The 22,367-nt window shown below is 37.1% G+C and overlaps 1 protein-coding gene across 5 annotated transcripts in view; it reads right to left on the bottom strand.

The window, feature by feature from the left end:
- Positions 1 to 22,367, bottom strand: part of LOC111047981 (hemicentin-1) — an 86,057-nt gene that overhangs the window by 10,146 nt on the left and 53,544 nt on the right. For 3 of the 5 annotated variants that reach the window (XM_039425872.1, XM_039425875.1, XM_039425874.1), the window contains exons 8-10: positions 20,232 to 20,393; positions 18,678 to 18,767; positions 9,772 to 9,885 (exon numbers count right to left, since the gene is read on the bottom strand). In XM_039425872.1, coding sequence (XP_039281806.1) covers positions 9,772 to 9,885; positions 18,678 to 18,767; positions 20,232 to 20,393 — 366 coding nt within the window. Of the gene's footprint in view, positions 1 to 9,771; positions 9,886 to 16,163; positions 16,254 to 18,677; positions 18,768 to 20,231; positions 20,394 to 22,367 lie in introns of all 5 variants that reach the window. The other 2 variants (XM_039425871.1, XM_039425873.1) reach the window with 2 other exon arrangements.

Raw genomic sequence — 22,367 nt, forward strand, 5'->3', positions numbered from 1 at the left:
CTTCTCTTTTTCAGTTTTTACTGGATCAAGACCTTTCGCTCTATCTCCACCATGAACACGATCTTCCACTACTGGATTTCATCTCTCTCTGTCTCCACTTGGACTCGATCTTCCACTACTGGATTCCTTCTCGCTCTACCTCCACTTGGACCCGATTCTTCCACTACTGGATACCTACTCGCTCTATCTCCACTTGGACCAGATCTCCCACTACCAGTTCTTCCTCAATCTTCATCTTATTCACCATTAGGATTATTCATCACCGAAACTCCACACATCTACATCTTATTGTGTTTAGTGAATTTTTGAACTAGTGCTTTAAATAGTGAAGGGAGCCGAACTGTCAAGGCATACTGAATGCACTCGAATCAAGAGACTTTTTATTAAGGTTAAGTTTTATCAGTTTCATCCCCATTTTCCCCGTCATGTGTCGTTCTGAGGTCGGTTCACGATTGGTCTGCTGCTTCCATGATGCCTCTCACTGACACGTCAGCTCGCTCGCCCTCAAGTAGGTATGATTATTTCAATAATAGTAATAATGACGCAGGTATGTTTCTAGCAAATAAGCTCCACTCTTTCAAAAAACTTTTCAAGGCTGCTCACCTTAACGTACAATCCCTCAGTTGCCACATTGATGAACTCAGAGCAATCTTCCGTTTTCAGGACTTCAATATAATCGGAATTTCCGAATCATTTTTGAAGCCTAGTATTTCATCAAATTTTGTTGCATTGCCTGGATATAATCTTTTCCGGAATGATAGATTAAATAAAGCTTGTGGGGGTGTAGCAATTTATGTGAAAGATGGTATCAAAACAAAAGTTTTAATCACATCTAAACAAGAGTATTGTTCCAGACCAGAGTTTATGCTACTTGAATTATCCTTATCTAGTACTGATAAATTACTCGTTGGTATCTGTTATCGCCCACCAAAAATAGGTCATTTCACATATTCGAAAGTGCCTTGCTTTCTCTTATGCCTTGTTATAACCGTATACTAGTTATGGGGGATATGAACACCGACTTGAACATGACAAATCGTAACTTTGACTACTTTCAACTGACTACAATTTTCCAATGCCTAAACATGACTATTTTACCTCTCGATCCAACTCATCATACTAATGAATCAGACACACTCATTGACCTTCTCATTGTTAGTGATCCCAATGAGGTTGTTCAAGCAGGCCAAATCTCAGTCCCAGCTATTTCTAGACATGATTTGATCTACTGTGTACTTTCCCATAAGATACCCAAGCCAGAACAGAAAATTATCACTTATAGAGACTTCAAAAACTTTGATGAAGCCGCCTTCCTGACTGATGTGGCTCAGACTCCATGGCATCAAATTGAAGCATTACCCTCAGTTGATGACATGGTCAAGACTTTCGAGAATTGGACTTTGACTTTGTATGACAAACATGAACCTTATGTGACAAGGAGGATTAATAGAAAACGACGAGTACCGTGGATGACTGAAGACATACTTAAGATGATGGGACGTAGAGACAAAGCACATAGAAAATTTAAAAAGACATTTGACTTGGACAGTTTGATAGAGTATAGGAGCCTTAGAAATAGGGTTAAACAGGAATTACGGAACTCAAAGATTAGGTACTTGAATTCGTTTATAACAATAGACAAGACTCTAAATCACTTTGGCAGGGAATAAAAGAATTCGGGCTTGGCAAACAGAAATCGAATCCACAAATTGACTTACCATTGAATAATATAAATGACCATTTCGTTTCACACTCTAACCAACGCGACGAAGTTGTCATTGCTAATCATATAGATGATCTTGAAGAGCAGTTACAAACTTAGATTTACCAATCACTGATCAATTCATTTCCATCCAGTCTCAGAAGAAGACACTTTCAGAGCAATTCAACGTATTCATAGTAATGCTACGGGTGTAGACAAAATTCCTATTAATTTATCAAGAAGATGTTATTTGCTGTTTTACCACCATTACATACATTTTCAACAAGTCACTTGAAGAAGGCATTTTCCCTGAAAACTGGAAGTTTGCTCTGGTTCGCCCTCTAAATAAAGTTCCATCACCCAATAAAGTTGAGGATTTTAGACCAATCAGTATTTTACCTGCATTGTCCAAAGTGCTAGAAAGACTCATTCATGCTCAAGTTGTAAAATTTCTAGACAACAATAGTAAGCTTCATAACTTTCAATCAGGCTTTAGAAAATTCCATTCAACTGAGACAGCTCTGCTTCGTGTCACTGATGATATAAGGTTAGCTATGGACCAAAGAAAATGCACCATCCTCACCCTATTTGATTTTCTAAAGCATTCGATACTGTTGATCATACAGTCCTTCTGAATAAGTTGGCTATTCTTGGTTTCAGTCACAACTCGTTAGTTTGGTTTAAATCCTATCTATTAGGTAGGAAACAATGTGTATCTGTCGGTGACAAAAAGTCAACTTGGAAAAACGTTATGCATGGAGTACCACAAGGTTCAATTTTAGGCCCTCTCCTCTTCACTTTGTATGCTAATGACCTTTCTTCCATTATCAAATTCTCCAGTTTCCATACTTATGCAGACGACCTTCAAATCTATCTAAGCTGTCCCTAACAAAATTAATGAAACAGTTGGAATAATGAATCAGGATATCAATTCAATAGTGGAATGGACAAAGAAAAATGGCCTTAAGCTTAATCCCATCAAAACACAACCCATTATAATTGGATATTCTCGTCTTATAAACAATATTGACCTTGAATCGATTCACAAAATTAGTGTAGACGGTAATGACATTCCTTACTGTAGCTCAGTTAAAAATTTAGGCATTATTATGAATAATACTCTTGACTGGTCAGAACAAGTGAACAAAACTTGTAAAAAGGTATTCTCAGCCATGCATGCATTGAAGAAAATGCACGATATCCTCCCTAGAAACATTAAATTATTATTGGTTCAATCTCTCATCTTCCCACATTTAATGTATTGTAATTCTGTTCTTAATGATATGCAAGTCACTCTGAATGATAAACTACAACGTTGCCAAATTATTGTCTACGTTTCGTCTACTCTCTCCAACGCCATGATCATATCACCCCAGCCCACATTGCTAGTTCAACATTGAAGCTTCCCGATCAGAGGCTTTTTCGAATAGTCAAGCTTGTTAGAGATATCTTGAAATACGGTAATCCGAACTATTTTAAAGATGATTTCAAATTTGTCTCTGAAGGTAGGAGGATAGATGCTTCACATACTAGAACCGGAGAAAGTACTTTAAGGATACCCAATCATCGAACTACTATTTTCACAAAATCCTTCTTAGTCAGTGCCTGTTGTGCATGGAATACACTTCCTGTTTCTATCAGGTCTTTTCTCTTTCTATCTGATTACCTTCTACTAATATCCATATATTATATTATAATATTCATATATTTATCCATATAATATTCGATTCTTTCCCACATTATATCATACTATTCCTCTTCAATTTTATGCAAATATTATTCATTATCAGTTGTATTATGTATATTTCCTCTATTGATAACTTTCTTCAAAGATTTTTCGTGTTTCTGCTGGCTTCTTCTTCTCTTTTTCAGTTTTTACTGGATCAAGACCTTTCGCTCTATCTCCACCATGAACACGATCTTCCACTACTGGATTTCATCTCTCTCTGTCTCCACTTGGACTCGATCTTCCACTACTGGATTCCTTCTCGCTCTACCTCTACTTGGACCCGATTCTTCCACTACTGGATACCTACTCGCTCTATCTCCACTTGGACCAGATCTCCCACTACCAGTTCTTCCTCAATCTTCATCTTATTCACCATTAGGATTATTCATCACCGAAACTCCACACATCTACATCTTATTGTGTTTAGTGAATTTTTGAACTAGTGCTTTAAATAGTGAAGGGAGCCGAACTGTCAAGGCATACTGAATGCACTCGAGTCAAGAGACTTTTTCATTTAGGTTAAGTTTTATCAGTTTCATCCCCATTTTCCCCGTCATGTGTCGTTCTGAGGTCGGTTCACGATTGGTCTGCTGCTTCCATGATGCCTCTCACTGACACGTCAGCTCGCTCGCCCTCAAGTAGGTATGATTATTTCAATAATAGTAATAATGATGCAGGTATGTTTCTAACAAATAAGCTCCACTCTTTCAAAAAACTTTTCAAGGCTGCTCACCTTAACGTACAATCCCTCAGTTGCCACATTGATGAACTCAGAGCAATCTTCCGTTTTCAGGACTTCAATATAATCGGAATTTCCGAATCATTTTTGAAGCCTAGTATTTCATCAAATTTTGTTGCATTGCCTGGATATAATCTTTTCCGGAATGATAGATTAAATAAAGCTTGTGGGGGTGTAGCAATTTATGTGAAAGATGGTATCAAAACAAAAGTTTTAATCACATCTAAACAAGAGTATTGTTCCAGACCAGAGTTTATTCTACTTGAATTATCCTTATCTAGTACTGATAAATTACTCGTTGGTATCTGTTATCGCCCACCAAAAATAGGTCATTTCACATATTTCGAAAGTGCCTTGCTTTCTCTTATGCCTTGTTATAACCGTATACTAGTTATGGGGGATATGAACACCGACCGACTTGAACATGACAAATCGTAACTTTGACTACTCTCAACTGACTACAATTTTCCAATGCCTAAACATGACTATTTTACCTCTCGATCCAACTCATCATACTAATGAATCAGACACACTCATTGACCTTCTCATTGTCAGTGATCCCAATGAGGTTGTTCAAGCAGGCCAAATCTCAGTCCCAGCTATTTCTAGACATGATTTGATCTACTGTGTACTTTCCCATAAGATACCCAAGCCAGAACAGAAAATTATCACTTATAGAGACTTCAAAAACTTTGATGAAGCCGCCTTCCTGACTGATGTGGCTCAGACTCCATGGCATCAAATTGAAGCATTACCCTCAGTTGATGACATGGTCAAGACTTTCGAGAATTGGACTTTGACTTTGTATGACAAACATGAACCTTATGTGACAAGGAGGATTAATAGAAAACGACGAGTACCGTGGATGACTGAAGACATACTTAAGATGATGGGACGTAGAGACAAAGCACATAGAAAATTTAAAAAGACATTTGACTTGGACAGTTTGATAGAGTATAGGAGCCTTAGAAATAGGGTTAAACAGGAATTACGGAACTCAAAGATTAGGTACTTGAATTCGTTTATGACAAACAATAGACAAGACTCTAAATCACTTTGGCAGGGAATAAAAGAATTCGGGCTTGGCAAACAGAAATCGAATCCACAAATTGACTTACCATTGAATAATATAAATGACCATTTCGTTTCACACTCTAACCAACGCGACGAAGTTGTCATTGCTAATCATATAGATGATCTTGAAGAGCAGGTTACAAACTTAGATTTACCAATCACTGATCAATTTCATTTCCATCCAATCTCAGAAGAAGACACTTTCAGAGCAATTCAACGTATTCATAGTAATGCTACGGGTGTAGACAAAATTCCTATTAAATTATCAAGAAGATGTTATTTGCTGTTTTACCAACCATTACATACATTTTCAACAAGTCACTTGAAGAAGGCATTTTCCTGAAAACTGGAAGTTTGCTCTGGTTCGCCCTCTAAATAAAGTTCCATCACCCAATAAAGTTGAGGATTTTAGACCAATCAGTATTTTACCTGCATTGTCCAAAGTGCTAGAAAGACTCATTCATGCTCAAGTTGTAAAATTTCTAGACAACAATAGTAAGCTTCATAACTTTCAATCAGGCTTTAGAAAATTCCATTCAACTGAGACAGCTCTGCTTCGTGTCACTGATGATATAAGGTTAGCTATGGACCAAAGAAAATGCACCATCCTCACCCTATTTGATTTTTCTAAAGCATTCGATACTGTTGATCATACAGTCCTTCTGAATAAGTTGGCTATTCTTGGTTTCAGTCACAACTCGTTAGTTTGGTTTAAATCCTATCTATTAGGTAGGAAACAATGTGTATCTGTCGGTGACAAAAAGTCAACTTGGAAAAACGTTATGCATGGAGTACCACAAGGTTCAATTTTAGGCCCTCTCCTCTTCACTTTGTATGCTAATGACCTTCCTTCCATTATCAAATTCTCCAGTTTCCATACTTATGCAGACGACCTTCAAATCTATCTAAGCTGTCCCATAACAAAAATTAATGAAACAGTTGGAATAATGAATCAGGATATCAATTCGATAGTGGAATGGACAAAGAAAAATGGCCTTAAGCTTAATCCCATCAAAACACAACCCATTATAATTGGATATTCTCGTCTTATAAACAATATTGACCTTGAATCGATTCACAAAATTAGTGTAGACGGTAATAACATTCCTTACTGTAGCTCAGTTAAAAATTTAGGCATTATTATGAATAATACTCTTGACTGGTCAGAACAAGTGAACAAAACTTGTAAAAAGGTATTCTCAGCCATGCATGCATTGAAGAAAATGCACGATATCCTCCCTAGAAACATTAAATTATTATTGGTTCAATCTCTCATCTTCCCACATTTAATGTATTGTAATTCTGTTCTTAATGATATGCAAGTCACTCTGAATGATAAACTACAACGTTGCCAAAATTATTGTCTACGTTTCGTCTACTCTCTCCAACACCATGATCATATCACCCCAGCCCACATTGCTAGTTCAACATTGAAGCTTCCCGATCAGAGGCTTTTTCGAATAGTCAAGCTTGTTAGAGATATCTTGAAATACGGTAATCCGAACTATTTTAAAGATGATTTCAAATTTGTCTCTGAAGGTAGGAGGATAGATGCTTCACATACTAGACCGGAGAAAGTACTTTAAGGATACCCAATCATCGAACTACTATTTTCACAAAATCCTTCTTAGTCAGTGCCTGTTGTGCATGGAATACACTTCCTGTTTCTATCAGGTCTTTTCTCTTTCTATCTGATTACCTTCTACTAATATCCATATATATATTATAATATTCATATATTTATCCATATAATATTCGATTCTTTCCCACATTATATCATACTATTCCTCTTCAATTTTATGCAAATATTATTCATTATCAGTTGTATATGTATATTTCCTCTATTGATAACTTTCTTCAAAGATTTTTCGTGTTTCTGCTGGCTTCTTCTTCTCTTTTTCAGTTTTACTGGATCAAGACCTTTCGCTCTATCTCCACCATGAACACGATCTTCCACTACTGGATTTCATCTCTCTCTGTCTCCACTTGGACTCGATCTTCCACTACTGGATTCCTTCTCGCTCTACCTCCACTTGGACATGATTCTTCCACTACTGGATACCTACTCGCTCTATCTCCACTTGGACCAGATCTCCCACTACCAGTTCTTCCTCAATCTTCATCTTATTCACCATTAGGATTATTCATCACCGAAACTCCACACATCTACATCTTATTGTGTTTAGTGAATTTTTGAACTAGTGCTTTAAATAGTGAAGGGAGCCGAACTGTCAAGGCATACTGAATGCACTCGAGTCAAGAGACTTTTTCATTTAGGTTAAGTTTTATCAGTTTCATCCCCATTTTCCCCGTCATGTGTCGTTCTGAGGTCGGTTCACGATTGGTCTGCTGCTTCCATGATGCCTCTCACTGACACATCAGCTCGCTCGCCCTCAAGTAGGTATGATTATTTCAATAATAGTAATAATGACGCAGGTATGTTTCTAACAAATAAGCTCCACTCTTTCAAAAAACTTTTCAAGGCTGCTCACCTTAACGTACAATCCCTCAGTTGCCACATTGATGAACTCAGAGCAATCTTCCAGTTGACAAGATCTTTCAGTTAAATCTGACAGTGAGATGAGATTTTTGTTTCACTTAAATCTAGCAGTTAGACAAATATGTTTCAGTTACATCTGATAGTAACCTTTTTCTCATTCTCCATTCCTCTCCTTCTTCACCTTCCAAACTCGATTCACTTTAATCTGTCAGCAGTAGGGTCATTGAATTTCTCATTCTCTTCTTCTCCATTCCTCTCCTTCCAAGGTTGTTTCACTTTGATCTGTCAGTAGTAGACATATTGAAATAGACTGTGACTATCTATTAATAAAATAGAGCATGACTAGAGAAAGAGAGAGAGAGAGAGAGAGAGAGCATCATCATTATCATCTTCTTCTTCCACTTCTTCTTTTTCTTCTTAGCATGACAGAGAGAGAGGGAGAGAGAGTGAGAGAGAGTGAGAGGTTCATTCTAAGGGCAGGGGGCGGTGCGATAGAAGCAGGAAGGGGGGAGTACACAGGATGGGTGCGGGGTGAGTTGGGAGGGGGGGAAAAGTCGAGAAAAAATGCTCGAGAACATACACTACACATCTACTCATTTGTTCTCGATAAATCTGAGAAAAGGCAAAAAACGCTAATTTTGGGTGTATCTTTGACGTTATTGCAAATTCCTTCTAACACAGCTTTATTACATCCTAGCTGAGCTTCTGTATTAAATTTGTACATTTTCTGTTCATTTGTTCTTGATAAAGCTGAGAAAATGCTAAAAAACGCTGGAAAAACGCAGATTTTGGCGTATCTTTGATTTTTTTTTTAAATCCGTTCTTAGTGCGCCTCTAAAGGGCCAACTGAACATACCTACCAAATTTGAAGTTTTTGGTCCGGTAGATTTTTAGTTTTGCGAGTGAGTGAGTGAGTCAGTCAGTGAGTGAGTGCCATTTCGCTTTTATATAATATAGATAACAAATCAACGTGTTATTTTTCACATTAGTTCACAATCCCATCTATTGCATGAATAATATACCTGAATAATGAGTAGCCTATGTTGTGAATTGAACTAGAAATGTAGCAAATGCAGGAGAATACGAGTATCGGTATTATATTTAATCTCACGACTAACTTCTCTCCACAAACAATGTGTTCATAAAACACACAAATAATGTGTCAGAAAATAATGTTTTGCTTGAAGCTACTAAAATAATAAGATTGTAGGCTACTCTGTTGAAATAAAACGTACGGTAATCCTAAAGAATAAGGTGTAGACCCTAGAAGGTCAGGAGAATATAGTTTCGAATTTGAATTGATAAAACATACCTGATTCAGATTCAATTAATATCCAGAATCAAAATTTGTTCGAATAATCCCGAGTCTAATTTGGTTCGGAAGTGGATGGTTCATCTGTTGGTCGACAATTACCACAGAAGGGTGTATACCAGCTTATTTAGTCTTTTGATGCGTGAAAGATTGAAAGAAAGAAAGAAAGACCCTATACTATACACCAACAAATCATGTTGTCTTATGATTGCTCTTATCACCTGATAGTGCTGATAATGATCTTTTCATGAAAGCTTTTTTACTATTCACTTTCCTCGAAAACGAGTATAACTGTCCTTAGGCTAAGCTTGTACGAATTAAATAACCATTCAAATACATGCATTATTCTCTACGCTCTCAAGCTTGAAGCTACCTTCGCCGCTCCATTATATTTTCACCCTAATAAGGCATCATATAGTATCAACATTAGTCATTCACATTCAATCCAAATTAGACTTGCAGTCTTTTTTCATGATAAATTCAACTTTTAAGACAGTAGATAAATTATCTATGGATATTTGAAATGCATGTGGATACATTTCTTGGAGCACTCAGTATGTATATTTTATGTAGGTACTTAATAAACTAGTGAATGTATAATATATTACGTACATAGTGTACATAATACACTATGGAGCATTCATTGTTTATTAAAAAAGGATGTGAAATGATATACGAGTATTCTCTTCATTTGAAAAATAACAGTAATTCTTACCATTGACAATTAGATCTACGAATCTCTGATCAGAGGCAATGTCATTCAAAGCCTCACATTTATAATTTCCAGAGTCGGATTCCTGGGCATTTTCAATTATTACTTGACTTGTACCTGTGAATAATATAGAGAAAAGTCAGTATGAAACATGAGTTTTCATAGCTTGAAACTCCAAAATGCTTGATTACATTATAGTTTTTACAAAATTAGTTGAGACTTGGAGAAAATATCCATGTTGCCAGATAGTGCGAAATTTAAATCTTTTCCTCCACCTACTGTCTAAAGTACAGTAGCCTACTCAGGTACTCTACTCGCTGAAACATAATACTAATAATGTATCACTTTTTCGCCCTCGGTACTAAAAAACAGAAAAACTCCCTAGGGAGTAAGGCCTGCCGCAAAGTAGACCCACGCTAATCCACGCCACTCCAACCCACGCCGTGGGATGTTTTGTTAACCATTGCTATGATAAATGCAAATTGGTGAGGCGGGTGATGGTGGCACCATCTCTGAGTGAAATTGGTACCTAAATTTAAAGTTTTAAATTGCATAATGTTATCTGAATATATAAAAAAATGAATGTCTGTTTGTAAGTTTGTTTGTTTGTATGTTTGTTTGTTCCCTATAGACTTGAAAACTACTCGACGGAAAGGCATGAAACTTTGAAAATATGTTGTGTGAATATTGGGGATGGTTTCTGACCAGAAATTTCAATAGGGGGGCTAATAATAGCTATTTATTAATCCATTTTACAGACCTATGTTTTCAAAAGTGTCGTCCAAGTGGCTACCGAAGAAAGGAAAGATGATCATGATTCAAGATCATTGACCGAACGTAGTGAGGTCTATGTTTTAACTCGGATTTTCTTTTGTCTGTCTGTATGTACCTACATGTATGTATGTTACAAATTTACGGCCAAACGCGTTGATAGAATTCTATTTCCTGGACCATCTAATGACCATCAACAACTATGAAAACATTAAACACTAAATCATAATAATTATTATCACAATACAAGTAGTTATGTGAACAGTAGACCTCACGCAGTTTTCTCATCCACAAGTATCTGATGTCACCTGTTTGCAATGTTAACAAACTCAGTTCACGTTTGAATTTGTATTCCATATGATAATTCATCCAGTTCCGTGATATCCATCTGATGGAAATATTTCTCAAATATTTGAAAATTAATTTTTTTCAATCAAAATATTACAATTTCTTCAGCATAATTTAGTTTATTTAATTATTTTTAATCGCCTATTAAATTTGTTTTTTTTTTCAAATGGGAGAATATTGATACTGATGGGTACGCCTAATAATACAATGACTGCAAAACAAAATATTTAAACCATAAACCTTATAGAAATTAATATACACGGCTTTTCCAGACATCTGTGTAATCCACTTGTCAGCTGATTGATTATGAATAATATTCTATAGTCTGATTAATCCTATCTTTAGAGTAGATTATAAATAATCCTATTATATCAAGCGAGCAATTTCTGTATCTTCCTATATATTTTTATATCTGGTTATTTATGTTCAACGGATCTCGAAAAACGGCTCTAACGATTTTCACGAAATTGGAACATACTAGGTTCATGATACAAAAATTAGAGTAGCCTAACTGTCGCCTAACGCAGGCGACATTTGAGGCCACTTTTTCAGGAGTCCTCTGCCGTCGTAGGTCTCGACTGTTGGGGCTGTACAAAAACTAGAGTGGCCTCAACTGTCGCCTAACGCACTAACCGGTCGCCTAACCTGTCGACTCGGCTTGGTGGCCAGCCATAATGCGGCAGCTGAGGCGGTTCCGGTGTCCCTTGGATGTCGTTAGGTTGGTCCGAGCGTACCTCACTGGTAGAATTGTGCGTATGGGTTGTGGCTCGGTGTTTCTGGAGCGTGTGATGGAGCGTGGGTGTCCCCAGGGATCTGTTCTGGGTCCCCTCTTCTGGAACCTTCTGTTGGATGAGTGGCTTTGTATGGATCTGGGTGTGGATGTTGAATGTGTTGCCTATGCTGACGACCTGGTGCTGCTGGTGGGCGGTGATCGGCGGGCTGAGGTGGAGGAGCGAGCGACTGCTGTGTTGGACTGTCTGTTTGAATGGAGCATCAGTGTTAAGTTGGAGTTCGCACTGGAAAAGTCTTTGTGCATGAGTTTGAGAGGCCTGCGTAGCTTGTCTCGCAGGAGGAATGTTCGTATGAATGGTGTACCTGTTAGGTATGTGAGTGAATGTGTTATATCTGGGAATCACCCTTGGGGAGGACCTGCGAATGGAGGGCAACATTGCCAGATTGGAGGAGAGGTGTCTACGGGTCTTCTTGCGCTGTGGAGTGGTTGCGAGGCGCGATTGGGGCTACAAAGGAGATGCTCTTCGTGTTGTTTATAGGGGTGTGATTGAGTCGATGTGTGTTGTATGGCTGTGAGGTATGTGGTTTGAGTGATCGAGTCTATGTCGACTGAATGGTGTGCAGAGGAATGTTGAAGAGTGTGACCAGGGCATATAGGACTGCAAGTGGCCCTTCATTGTGTGTGATTGTGTGTTTTCCCTTGAGTGTTTTGTGTAGAATGAGAGTGCGTGAATGTGGCCTTCGTATGGGTGGTATGGATCGTAGGGCTGCTAAGTATGAAGCATACCATGAGGCTTGGACTGTTGGCAACATGATTGGGAGAATGGGCAGTTTGGGCGGCAGACCTTTGCCTTCTTCCCGGATGTGCGTCGGAGGGTCCGTGTCCGGTTTTATGACTGGACACATTATTCCGTGCAGTATTTGACCGGGCATGGGAACTTCGCTGATATTTGTACCGGTGGGGGAGGCGGGAGAGTCCACTCTGCCCTGAATGTGGTGTCGATGAGTCCGGTACTCATGTTATGTTTGAGTGTGCAAGGTATGAGGTCGTCCGGATGGCATTCGTGTTAGAGTATGAGAGGATTGGGTGTCGCTTTGTGTCTGAGTGTATGGTTTGTAGTGTGCAGGCGTGTAAGTTGTTTGTACGATTCTGTGAGAGATTGGGTCGTATGCGTGAGGACTTTGTCCAGGTTTGATGTCGCATACTTGCTCAGGTTGCTCATGTTTATGTTCAGTGGTTTTGATTTTGATTTTGATTTTGATTTTGATTTTGATTTTGATTTTGATTTTGGTTAATGAATAACCGGTTAGATGATTTTGTTGTTTTATTTGAGGAGCGGGTATGCGGCATGGTCCCGAATGCGTGTGTGTGAATGTGTGTGTGTAGTGTGTATGAGCCTCAGGAGTCACCATTGTTTAGGGTAGGGTCTGTAGGTTGGGTGTGAATACCATGGGTTGGTGGGTTGAACTGGTTGTGGGGGGGAGTATTGCTAGTAATTCAGTCGGTTGGTATTGAGAAGGAGTACTGTAGGTTGGGGTTATGTTTGTATGTATGGTTGTTGTGAATGGTGTTGATGGTACGTCGTGCCTTGTGTGAATCTGTCTCTGGTGCTTGGTCGCGGGGAACCAGTCCGAGCTCTTCCTGAGAATTGTAAAGGGCAGAGTTCTGGACTGTTGAATGCCCATACCACTCTCCTGCGGTGAAGGCCCCTCACCGTAGGGGGTGGTCGTCATCATCTTAGCATAGGCACCAGCGTGGAGTGAGTTGGGCAGCATGGGTCTTAGGAGGCCTAGAAGGCCTGTTCCTGGGTAGTTGGGCTGGGATCGGGACCTGTGCTGTGGTATGAGTGTGTGTTGACTCTGGGGTATCATGGGGGGGGGTTTTTGGGGATAAGTTGATGGCTGAGCTGGGTGGATTATTTTGGTGGGTGGGGTTACTTTTGTTTGAGGTTGGGTTTTAGATTTTGGGTAGGGTTGCTGTCGGTGCTCAGACGACAGTCTAGGCGGAGTTTCGGGTGACATCTTCCGAAACGCCCTGGCTGCTGTCTGAATGCCCCTGATTCTGTCGGGGTCATTTTGGCAGTGGCGCGGCTTTTTCCAAGTCTTCAGGTAGCGGAGAGGATACGTCCGGGCCTTCTGGCCCACGTACCGCCGGAACTGGGCATCTTGGTGAGGCACCTTGTCTCTCCATTGGCGTCCAGCTAAACTCCTCAATGATGCCCACCTGACGATTGGCAGTGGTGCTACGGACCCTGAGCCGTTTTTGTGGTATGATGTAAATCAGGTACACAAGGGCTCAGGTGAGGTTTACCGGACCGGAGGGTCTACACATGTCGCCTAACGCAGGCGACATTTGAGGCCACTTTTTCAGGAGTCCTCTACCGTCGCTGGCTTCGAATGTCGCCGGTCTTCTACCGTCGCTGGTCTCGACTGTCGCAGGACTCTTCTGTCGTTTGCCTCGTTTGACATCGACCCAAAAAACTCCCTAGGGAGTAAGGCCTGCCGCAAAGTAGACCCACGCTAATCCACGTCACTCCAACCCACGCCGTGGGATGTTTTGTTAACCATTGCTATAGTAAATGCAAATTGGTGAGGCGGGTGATGGTGGCATCATCTCTGAGTGAAATTGGTACCTAAATTTAAAGTTTTAAATTGCATAATGTTATCTGAATATATATATAAATGAATGTCTGTTTGTAAGTTTGTTTGTATGTTTGTTTGTTCCCTATAGACTTGAAAACTACTCGACGGAACGGCATGAAACTTTGAAAATATGTTGTGTGAATATTGGGGATGGTTTCTGACCAGAAATTTCAATAGGGGGGCTAATAATAGCTATTTATTAATCCATTTTACAGACCTATGTTTTCAAAATTGTCGGCCAAGTGGCTACCGAAGAAAGGAAAAATGATCATGGTTCAAGATCATTGACCGAACGTAGTGAGGTCTATGTTTTAACTCGGTTTTTTTTTTGTCTGTCTGTATGTACCTACATGTATGTATGTTACAAATTTACGGCCAAACGCGTTGATAGAATTCTATTTCCTGGACCATCTAATGACCATCAACAACTATGAAAACATTAAACACTAAATCATAATAATTATTATCACAATACAAGTAGTTATGTGAACAGTAGACCTCACGCAGTTTTCTCATCCACAAGTATCTGATGTCACCTGTTTGCAATGTTAACAAACTCAGTTCACGTTTGAATTTGTATTCCATATGATAATTCATCAGTTCCATGATATCCATCTGATGGAAATATTTCTCAAATATTTGAAAATTAATTTTTTTCAATCAAAATATTACAATTTCTTCAGCATAATTTAGTTTATTTAATTATTTTTAATCGCCTATTAATTTTTTTTTCAAATGGGAGAATATTGATACTGATGGGTACGCCTAATAATACAATGACTGCAAAACAAAATATTTAAACCATAGACCTTATAGAAATAGACACGGCTTTTCCAGACATCTGTGTAATCCACTTGTCAGCTGATTGATTATGAATAATATTCTGATTAATCCTATCTTTAGAGTAGATTATATAATCCTATTATATTAAGCGAGCAATTTCTGTATCTTCCTATATATTTTTATATCTGGTTATTTATGTTCAACGGATCTCGAAAACGGCTCTAACGATTTTCACGAAATTTGGAACATACTAGGTTCATGATATAAAATTCGATTGCACTAGGTCTCATCCATGGGAAAACTCGCTGAACGACATTAAAAGGAAAATTTATCCTTGGCTGAAAGAGCTGTGGATAGTAAAAAAGTGAGTGAGCGAAAAATCAAAATATCCCATCCCCGAAATTCAAAAGATGACATATATAGCCAGCTGTGAAATATAAACACGATCATTTTAGAGAATTGTGTTCTGTTTATCAATAAATAAAAATAACGAGCGAAGCTCGGTGCCCCGATATTAATATAAGTGATACGGTATCGGAGTATGGAGGAATTCCTTTTCCTTTCATATTATCATTGGCGGAGATTGCTGTTTGACATTGGGGGGACGTACTGGGGGTCCAGGGGGCTTGCCCCCCAGTCGAGGGAGGTCTGGGTGGTTCCCCTGGCGAAGGTTTTTTTGAAAAATAACTTATTAAAATGATGTTTTTTTAAGCATATTTTACTTCAAATCCGTTTTAAATCTTTAAAAAAACAGCATAATAAAACAGCATTAGTTATATTATTGTTTTGATTAGCCTACCAACCAAAGCAGGTTAGCTAAATAACCATACAAAGCTGTAATTTTTAATAAATAGCTAAAGCTGTGTTACAAAGATCAACATAATATATAAGCTTAACATGAATACTTAAATCCTCATGAGTAATTACATTTTATTAAAAGCAAAACAAAGTATTTTATCTTTCTGATCCTAACTCTTGCCTATATTTTTATATATAATATGTATAAAAATATAGAATACTAGAGAGTTTCATGTGTTGATATACTGTATTTTTGTGAATAAATAAATTTATTGAATGATTTATTGACATCGATAAGTAATTTGGTTCTGTCTACTTACACGAGTGATCCGTGCAGTTACCATAATATGCAATACCTGATCCGGCGGGGCAGACCAGACGGCCAGTACACGAACTTATACAATCCACATCTGCAATTCAGATAATCTATCAATTCTTTCTAAGTGTAGTCAACGAAAGATTATAGAGGGGGGAAAGTTTGAAACACAATTTTTGATCCCGCAGCTCTTTTAAGGATAGTAAGGGGGTAAACATATAAAAAGTCCTCATTTCTACCCCCTGTGCTTAAGGGAAGAGGGTGGTTTAAAAGTTGATTTTTTCATTTCTTCCATATACGCATGTATTTTGGAGAAAATATCCATGTTGCCAGATTGTGCGAAATTTAAATCTTTTCCTCCACCTACTGTCTAAAGTACAGTAGCCTACTCAGGTACTCTACTCGCTGAAACATAATACTAATAATGTATCACTTTTTCGCCCTCGGTACTAAAAAACAGAAAAACTCCCTAGGGAGTAAGGCCTGCCGCAAAGTAGACCCACGCTAATCCACGCCACTCCAACCCACGCCGTGGTATGTTTTGTTAACCATTGCTATAGTAAATGCAAATTGGTGAGGCGGGTGATGGTGGCACCATCTCTGAGTGAAATTGGTACCTAAATTTAAAGTTTTAAATTGCATAATGATATCTGAATATATATAAAAATGAATGTCTGTTTGTTTGTTCCCTATAGACTTGAAAACTACTCGACGGAACGGCATGAAACTTTGAAAATATGTTGTGTGAATATTGGGGATGGTTTCTGACCAGAAATTTCAATAGGAGGGCTAATAATAGCTATTTATTAATCCATTTTACAGACCTATGTTTTCAAAATTGTCGGCCAAGTGGCTACCGAAGAAAGGAAAGATGATCATGATTCAAGATCATTGACCGAACGTGGTGAGGTCTATGTTTTAACTCGGATTTTCTTTTGTCTGTCTGTATGTACCTACATGTATGTATGTTACAAATTTACGGCCAAACGCGTTGATATTCTATTTCCTGGACCATCTAATGACCATCAACAACTATGAAAACATTAAACACTAAATCATAATAATTATTATCACAATACAAGTAGTTATGTGAATAGTAGACCTCACGCAGTTTTCTCATCCACAAGTATCTGATGTCACCTGTTTGCAATGTTAACAAACTCAGTTCACGTTTGAATTTGTATTCCATATGATAATTCATCCAGTTCCGTGATATCCATCTGATGAAAATATTTCTCAAATATTTGAAAATTAATTTTTTTCAATCAAAATATTACAATTTCTTCAGCATAATTTAGTTTATTTAATTATTTTTAATCGCCTATTAAATTTGTTTTTTTCAAATGGGAGAATATTTATACTGATGGGTACGCCTAATAATACAATGACTGCAAAACAAAATATTTAAACCATAGACCTTATAGAAATAGACACGGCTTTTCCAGACATCTGTGTAATCCACTTGTCAGCTGATTGATTATGAATAATATTCTATAGTCTGATTAATCCTATCTTTAGAGTAGATTATATAATCCTATTATATTAAGCGAGCAATTTCTGTATCTTCCTATATATTTTTATATCTGGTTATTTATGTTCAACGGATCTCGAAAACGGCTCTAACGATTTTCACGAAATTTGGAACATACTAGGTTCATGATATAAAAATTCGATTGCACTAGGTCTCATCCATGGGGAAACTCGCTGAACGACATTAAAAGGAAAATTTATCCTTGGCTGAAAGAGCTGTGGATAGTAAAAAAGTGAGTGAGCGAAAAATCAAAATATCCCATCCCCGAAATTCATAAGATGGCATATATAGCCAGCTGTGAAATATAAACACGATCATTTTAGAGAATTGTGTTCTGTTTATCAATAAATAAAAATAACGAGCGAAGCTCGGTGCCCCGATATTAATATAAGTGATACGGTATCGGAGTATGGAGGAATTCCTTTTCCTTTCATATTATCATTGGCGGAGATTGCTGTTTGACATTGGGGGGACGTACTGGGGGTCCAGGGGGCTTGCCCCCCAGTCGAGGGAGGTCTGGGTGGTTCCCCTGGCGAAGGTTTTTTTGAAAAATAACTTATTAAAATGATGTTTTTTTAAGCATATTTTACTTCAAATCCGTTTTAAATCTTAAAAAAACAGCATAATAAAACAGCATTAGTTATATTGTTTGTTTTGATTAGCCTACCAACCAAAGCAGGATATTAGCATACAAAGCTGTAATTTTTACTAAATAGCTAAAACTGTGTTACAAATATCAACATATAAGCTTAACATAAATACTTAAATCCTCATGAGTAATTACATTTTATTAAAAGCAAAACAAAGTATTTTATCTTTCTGATCCTAGCTCTTGCCTATATTTTTATATATAAAAATCCTATATTTTATGTATAAAAATATAGAATACTAGAGAGTTCATGTGTTGATATACTGTATTTTTGTGAATGGATAAATTTATTGAATGATTGATTGACATTGATAAGTAATTTGGTTCTGTCTACTTACACGAGTGATCCGTGCAGTTACCATAATATGCAATACCTGATCCGGCGGGGCAGACCAGACGGCCAGTACACGAACTTATACAATTCACATCTGCAATTCAGATAATCTATCAATTCTTTCTAAGTGTAGTCAACGAAAGATTATAGAGGGGGGAAAGTTTGAAACACAATTTTTGACCCCGCAGCTCTTTTAAGGATAGTAAGGGGGTAAACATATAAAAAGTCCTCATTTCCACCCCCTGTGCTTAAGGGAAGAGGGTGGTTTAAAAGTTGATTTTTTTCATTTCTTCCATATACGCATGTATTTTGGAGACAATGCATTACAGCGACATGACCAATTGAACGAAAATGAAGCTAGATAAATTTTCTACAGATTTTGTGATGTCTCCTCTAGTCTTCGAGATATTCACTTCTAAAAGTGTACAATCTTTGAAAAGACAGTTTTTCTTCCAACTTTTTGCAAATTCAGGGCTAATTACTCAACAACAATGCATTGAAAGAATAATTACTAAAATAGAACGTTGGGTTGTAGAACATTAAATTTTCTTCAATTTGATGTATTTATATTACAGTATCATCTTCTCAATACAGCAACAAGTGTCAACTTGACGGTACTCCATCTTTTAGCACAGGGGTTAGAGATGAGCATTTTCAATATCTTTAGATCCTAACTAGTCTTAAAGCTGTTCAGTACCCTTTTTTATTATTTAAATTGGATAATCTGTTTCCAATATAATTGTTAAGATCATTATAGGAGTGAGAAAAAGTGGCAACTGAAATTTTTAAGTGGTCTAATAAGCGGGTTATGGGTCGTTAAAGTGCTAACTCCGTTTTCTTTCCAGATCATAAACGGTTTCGACAATATTAACAGAACTTCTCTTGAAAATTCAAAAAAATGTATCTTTCCAATCTAAAACATTTTATTCCCAATATCGTTCATGAATAAAAAAGTAACATTTTTTGTAAATTCGATAACTAGTTTATTTTAGCATAAATCGCAAAAAAACGCATATTAGAACAAAGCCAATGATATACTGAATGTATTAAAAAAAAACTCCAATGGAAAATTCGAAACCGTTTATGATCTGAAAAGAAAACTCAGTTCAACACTTCAACAACCCATAACTCGCTTATTAGACCACTTAAAAATTTCAGTTGCCACTTTTTCTCACTCTTATAATGATCGTAACAATTGCTGTATTGAAAAAGATTATCCAATTAAAAAAAATGTGTACCGAACAGCCTAAATGAAGCTGCAGAGTCAAAAGTTATGTTTCAGGTATTGTGTTCAGATAACATTGTCAAATGATCTATTGTTTTGAAACTAATGATTTCACATTTTTTGTTCATGCAGGAGAGATGTGGAAGGGACAAACAGCGAAGCCACACGTCTCTGTTCAACGCCCGTTTTTGTGATTTAGCTTTTGGGCCTTGGGTAATTCTGTGTGATTCTTCGTCATGGAGATGATTAAAAATGGAAGAAGAAGATAATCTGTCAATGTATAAATCTACATTTATGAGTTCAATGCTATTTACCATTTCTCATTTAGCCTACCTGCAACGTTTATTCTGTCAGTAGGCAGAAGCTGTTCATTAGACTTGAACCACCTCACTGTGATTGGCACAGGGTCGGCTCTAATGTTGCATACTATATTCACTTGGCTTCCAACCACCGAGACAATTCTTTTCTCCATGGTTTTGTTTATTGATAACATTCCTGTCAAACATTACCATTCATTATCAGAGAGAAAAAAATATTATCTCTATTATATTATTTAATTTGTTGATTGAACGAGCGTTAGCGAGTTCTCACTTTTGACTTACTGAAGGCCAAAGTCGTTGTCCGTCTGTTTGTATGTTCTACAATAACTGTAGAAAGAACCTTCAAATCATGAACACGTATTCTTCGAACCTTTTTACAGGTAAAGTTCGTTGGACAACATAGGTAATAATTGACTCACTCCTTCGTCCTTTTTCAGTATATAAAAATAACATTGAAAGTTCATAAGAAAAAATATGTAACGATTTATCAGCTGAATAATTCATTGCATGCAATATAATACTACAGTTTCTCATTCATCCATTCATCTGCTGAGGCTATTTGGGAGCTATCACACGGGCTGACACATGATTTTAGCTGGTTAATATAGGCCTACAACATAATTTACAATTTTTACATAAAGAAACTGATTCGGGTTGATAATTATATGAGCGGTTTTCGCCATTATATTTTCTCCTGAAACTCTGTATCGAGTTCATGTATCACATGACCACCTTTTCATTTCAAAAATTGAATTTGAATTCATATGATGGTCAAAGATGTTGAAGTAACAGAGTAATTTTTCAAGATTAATTTTTCATTTCGAATAGGATCATCAATGAAACCTAGCCTACTGTCAAATTATTCTTGTAAGAGGAATATTTAGCTGTTTTCATAATTTTCATCAATTCTGTATGATTAAAAGTTTCAGGTTTCAAAGATTACAATACAACAGTTTTATTGAGCGAATTCTTCAACCCGGGAGTCACTAGTATTAGTGTAGTACCATACCTTATATTACTATAATAGAGAACTGATATTATCAATAATTATTGATATCAAAAAGGAGAACTCCGCCTAATAAAGAGTATTTTCATTTCATTTTCATATCAATCAATTTATCGACATTAGTATTTATAAGACATATACCCACATATCACTCATCAGTATCATTATACAGAGTGGGTGAAAAATCCGAGAACGGCTTAATATCGCATACACAAAGATAATTTAACGGTGGATGTGATTGGGGATCCTTCTCAAATTGGAAAAAACTACTTCATTGTCTTATTGTATTGTATAAATAAATGACTTTAAAAATCTGGTCCGCCATCTTGGATCCGCCATATTAAATGCAGCTTTATTTTTTTAAATAGGAAGGTTGTTGTGCGATACATGATTTCGATAGGGAATTTGAAGAAAAATGAATGGTGGAAACCGCATGTCGATATCTTGAACCGTTTCGGAAATATTCACATTATTAATCAATACTATTCTAAGCAGAAAAGAGAGAAAAAAGTCTGAGAACGGCTTAGTATCTCATAAAAAGAAGTGATTCCAAGGTGGGTGTGATTGGGGATGTTACTCGAATTATTGAAAATACTACTTTACTATGACTTTAAAAATCTGGTCCGCCATCTTGGATCCGCCATTTTGAACGCAACTATTTTTTTAAATAGGAAGGTGGTCATGCGATTCATGATTTCTATACGGAATTTCAAGGAAAAATGAATGGCAAAAACCGCACATCAATATCGCAAACCGTTTAGAAGATATTCACATTATCAATCAGTACCATGCAAATCAGAAATGAAATATGGTACATGAGTGGTATTTAAAAAAAATTTGCATTCAAAATGGCGGATCCAAGATGGCGGACCAGATTTTTGAAGTCATAGTAAAGTAGTATTTTCAATTCCAGTAACATCCCCAATCACACCTACCTTGGAATCACTTCTTTTTATGAGATACTAAGCCGTTCTCAGACTTTTTTCTCACTTTTCTGCTTAGAATAGTATTGATTAATAATATGAATATTTCCGAAACGGTTTGAGATATCGATATGCGTTTTTCGCCATTCATTTCATTCTTGAAATTCCCTATCGAAATCATGTATTGCATGACCACCTTCCTATTTAAAAAAATGAAGTT

The sequence above is a fragment of the Nilaparvata lugens genome, chromosome 4 (genome assembly GCF_014356525.2).
Source record: "Nilaparvata lugens isolate BPH chromosome 4, ASM1435652v1, whole genome shotgun sequence".
NCBI lineage: Eukaryota > Metazoa > Arthropoda > Insecta > Hemiptera > Delphacidae > Nilaparvata > Nilaparvata lugens.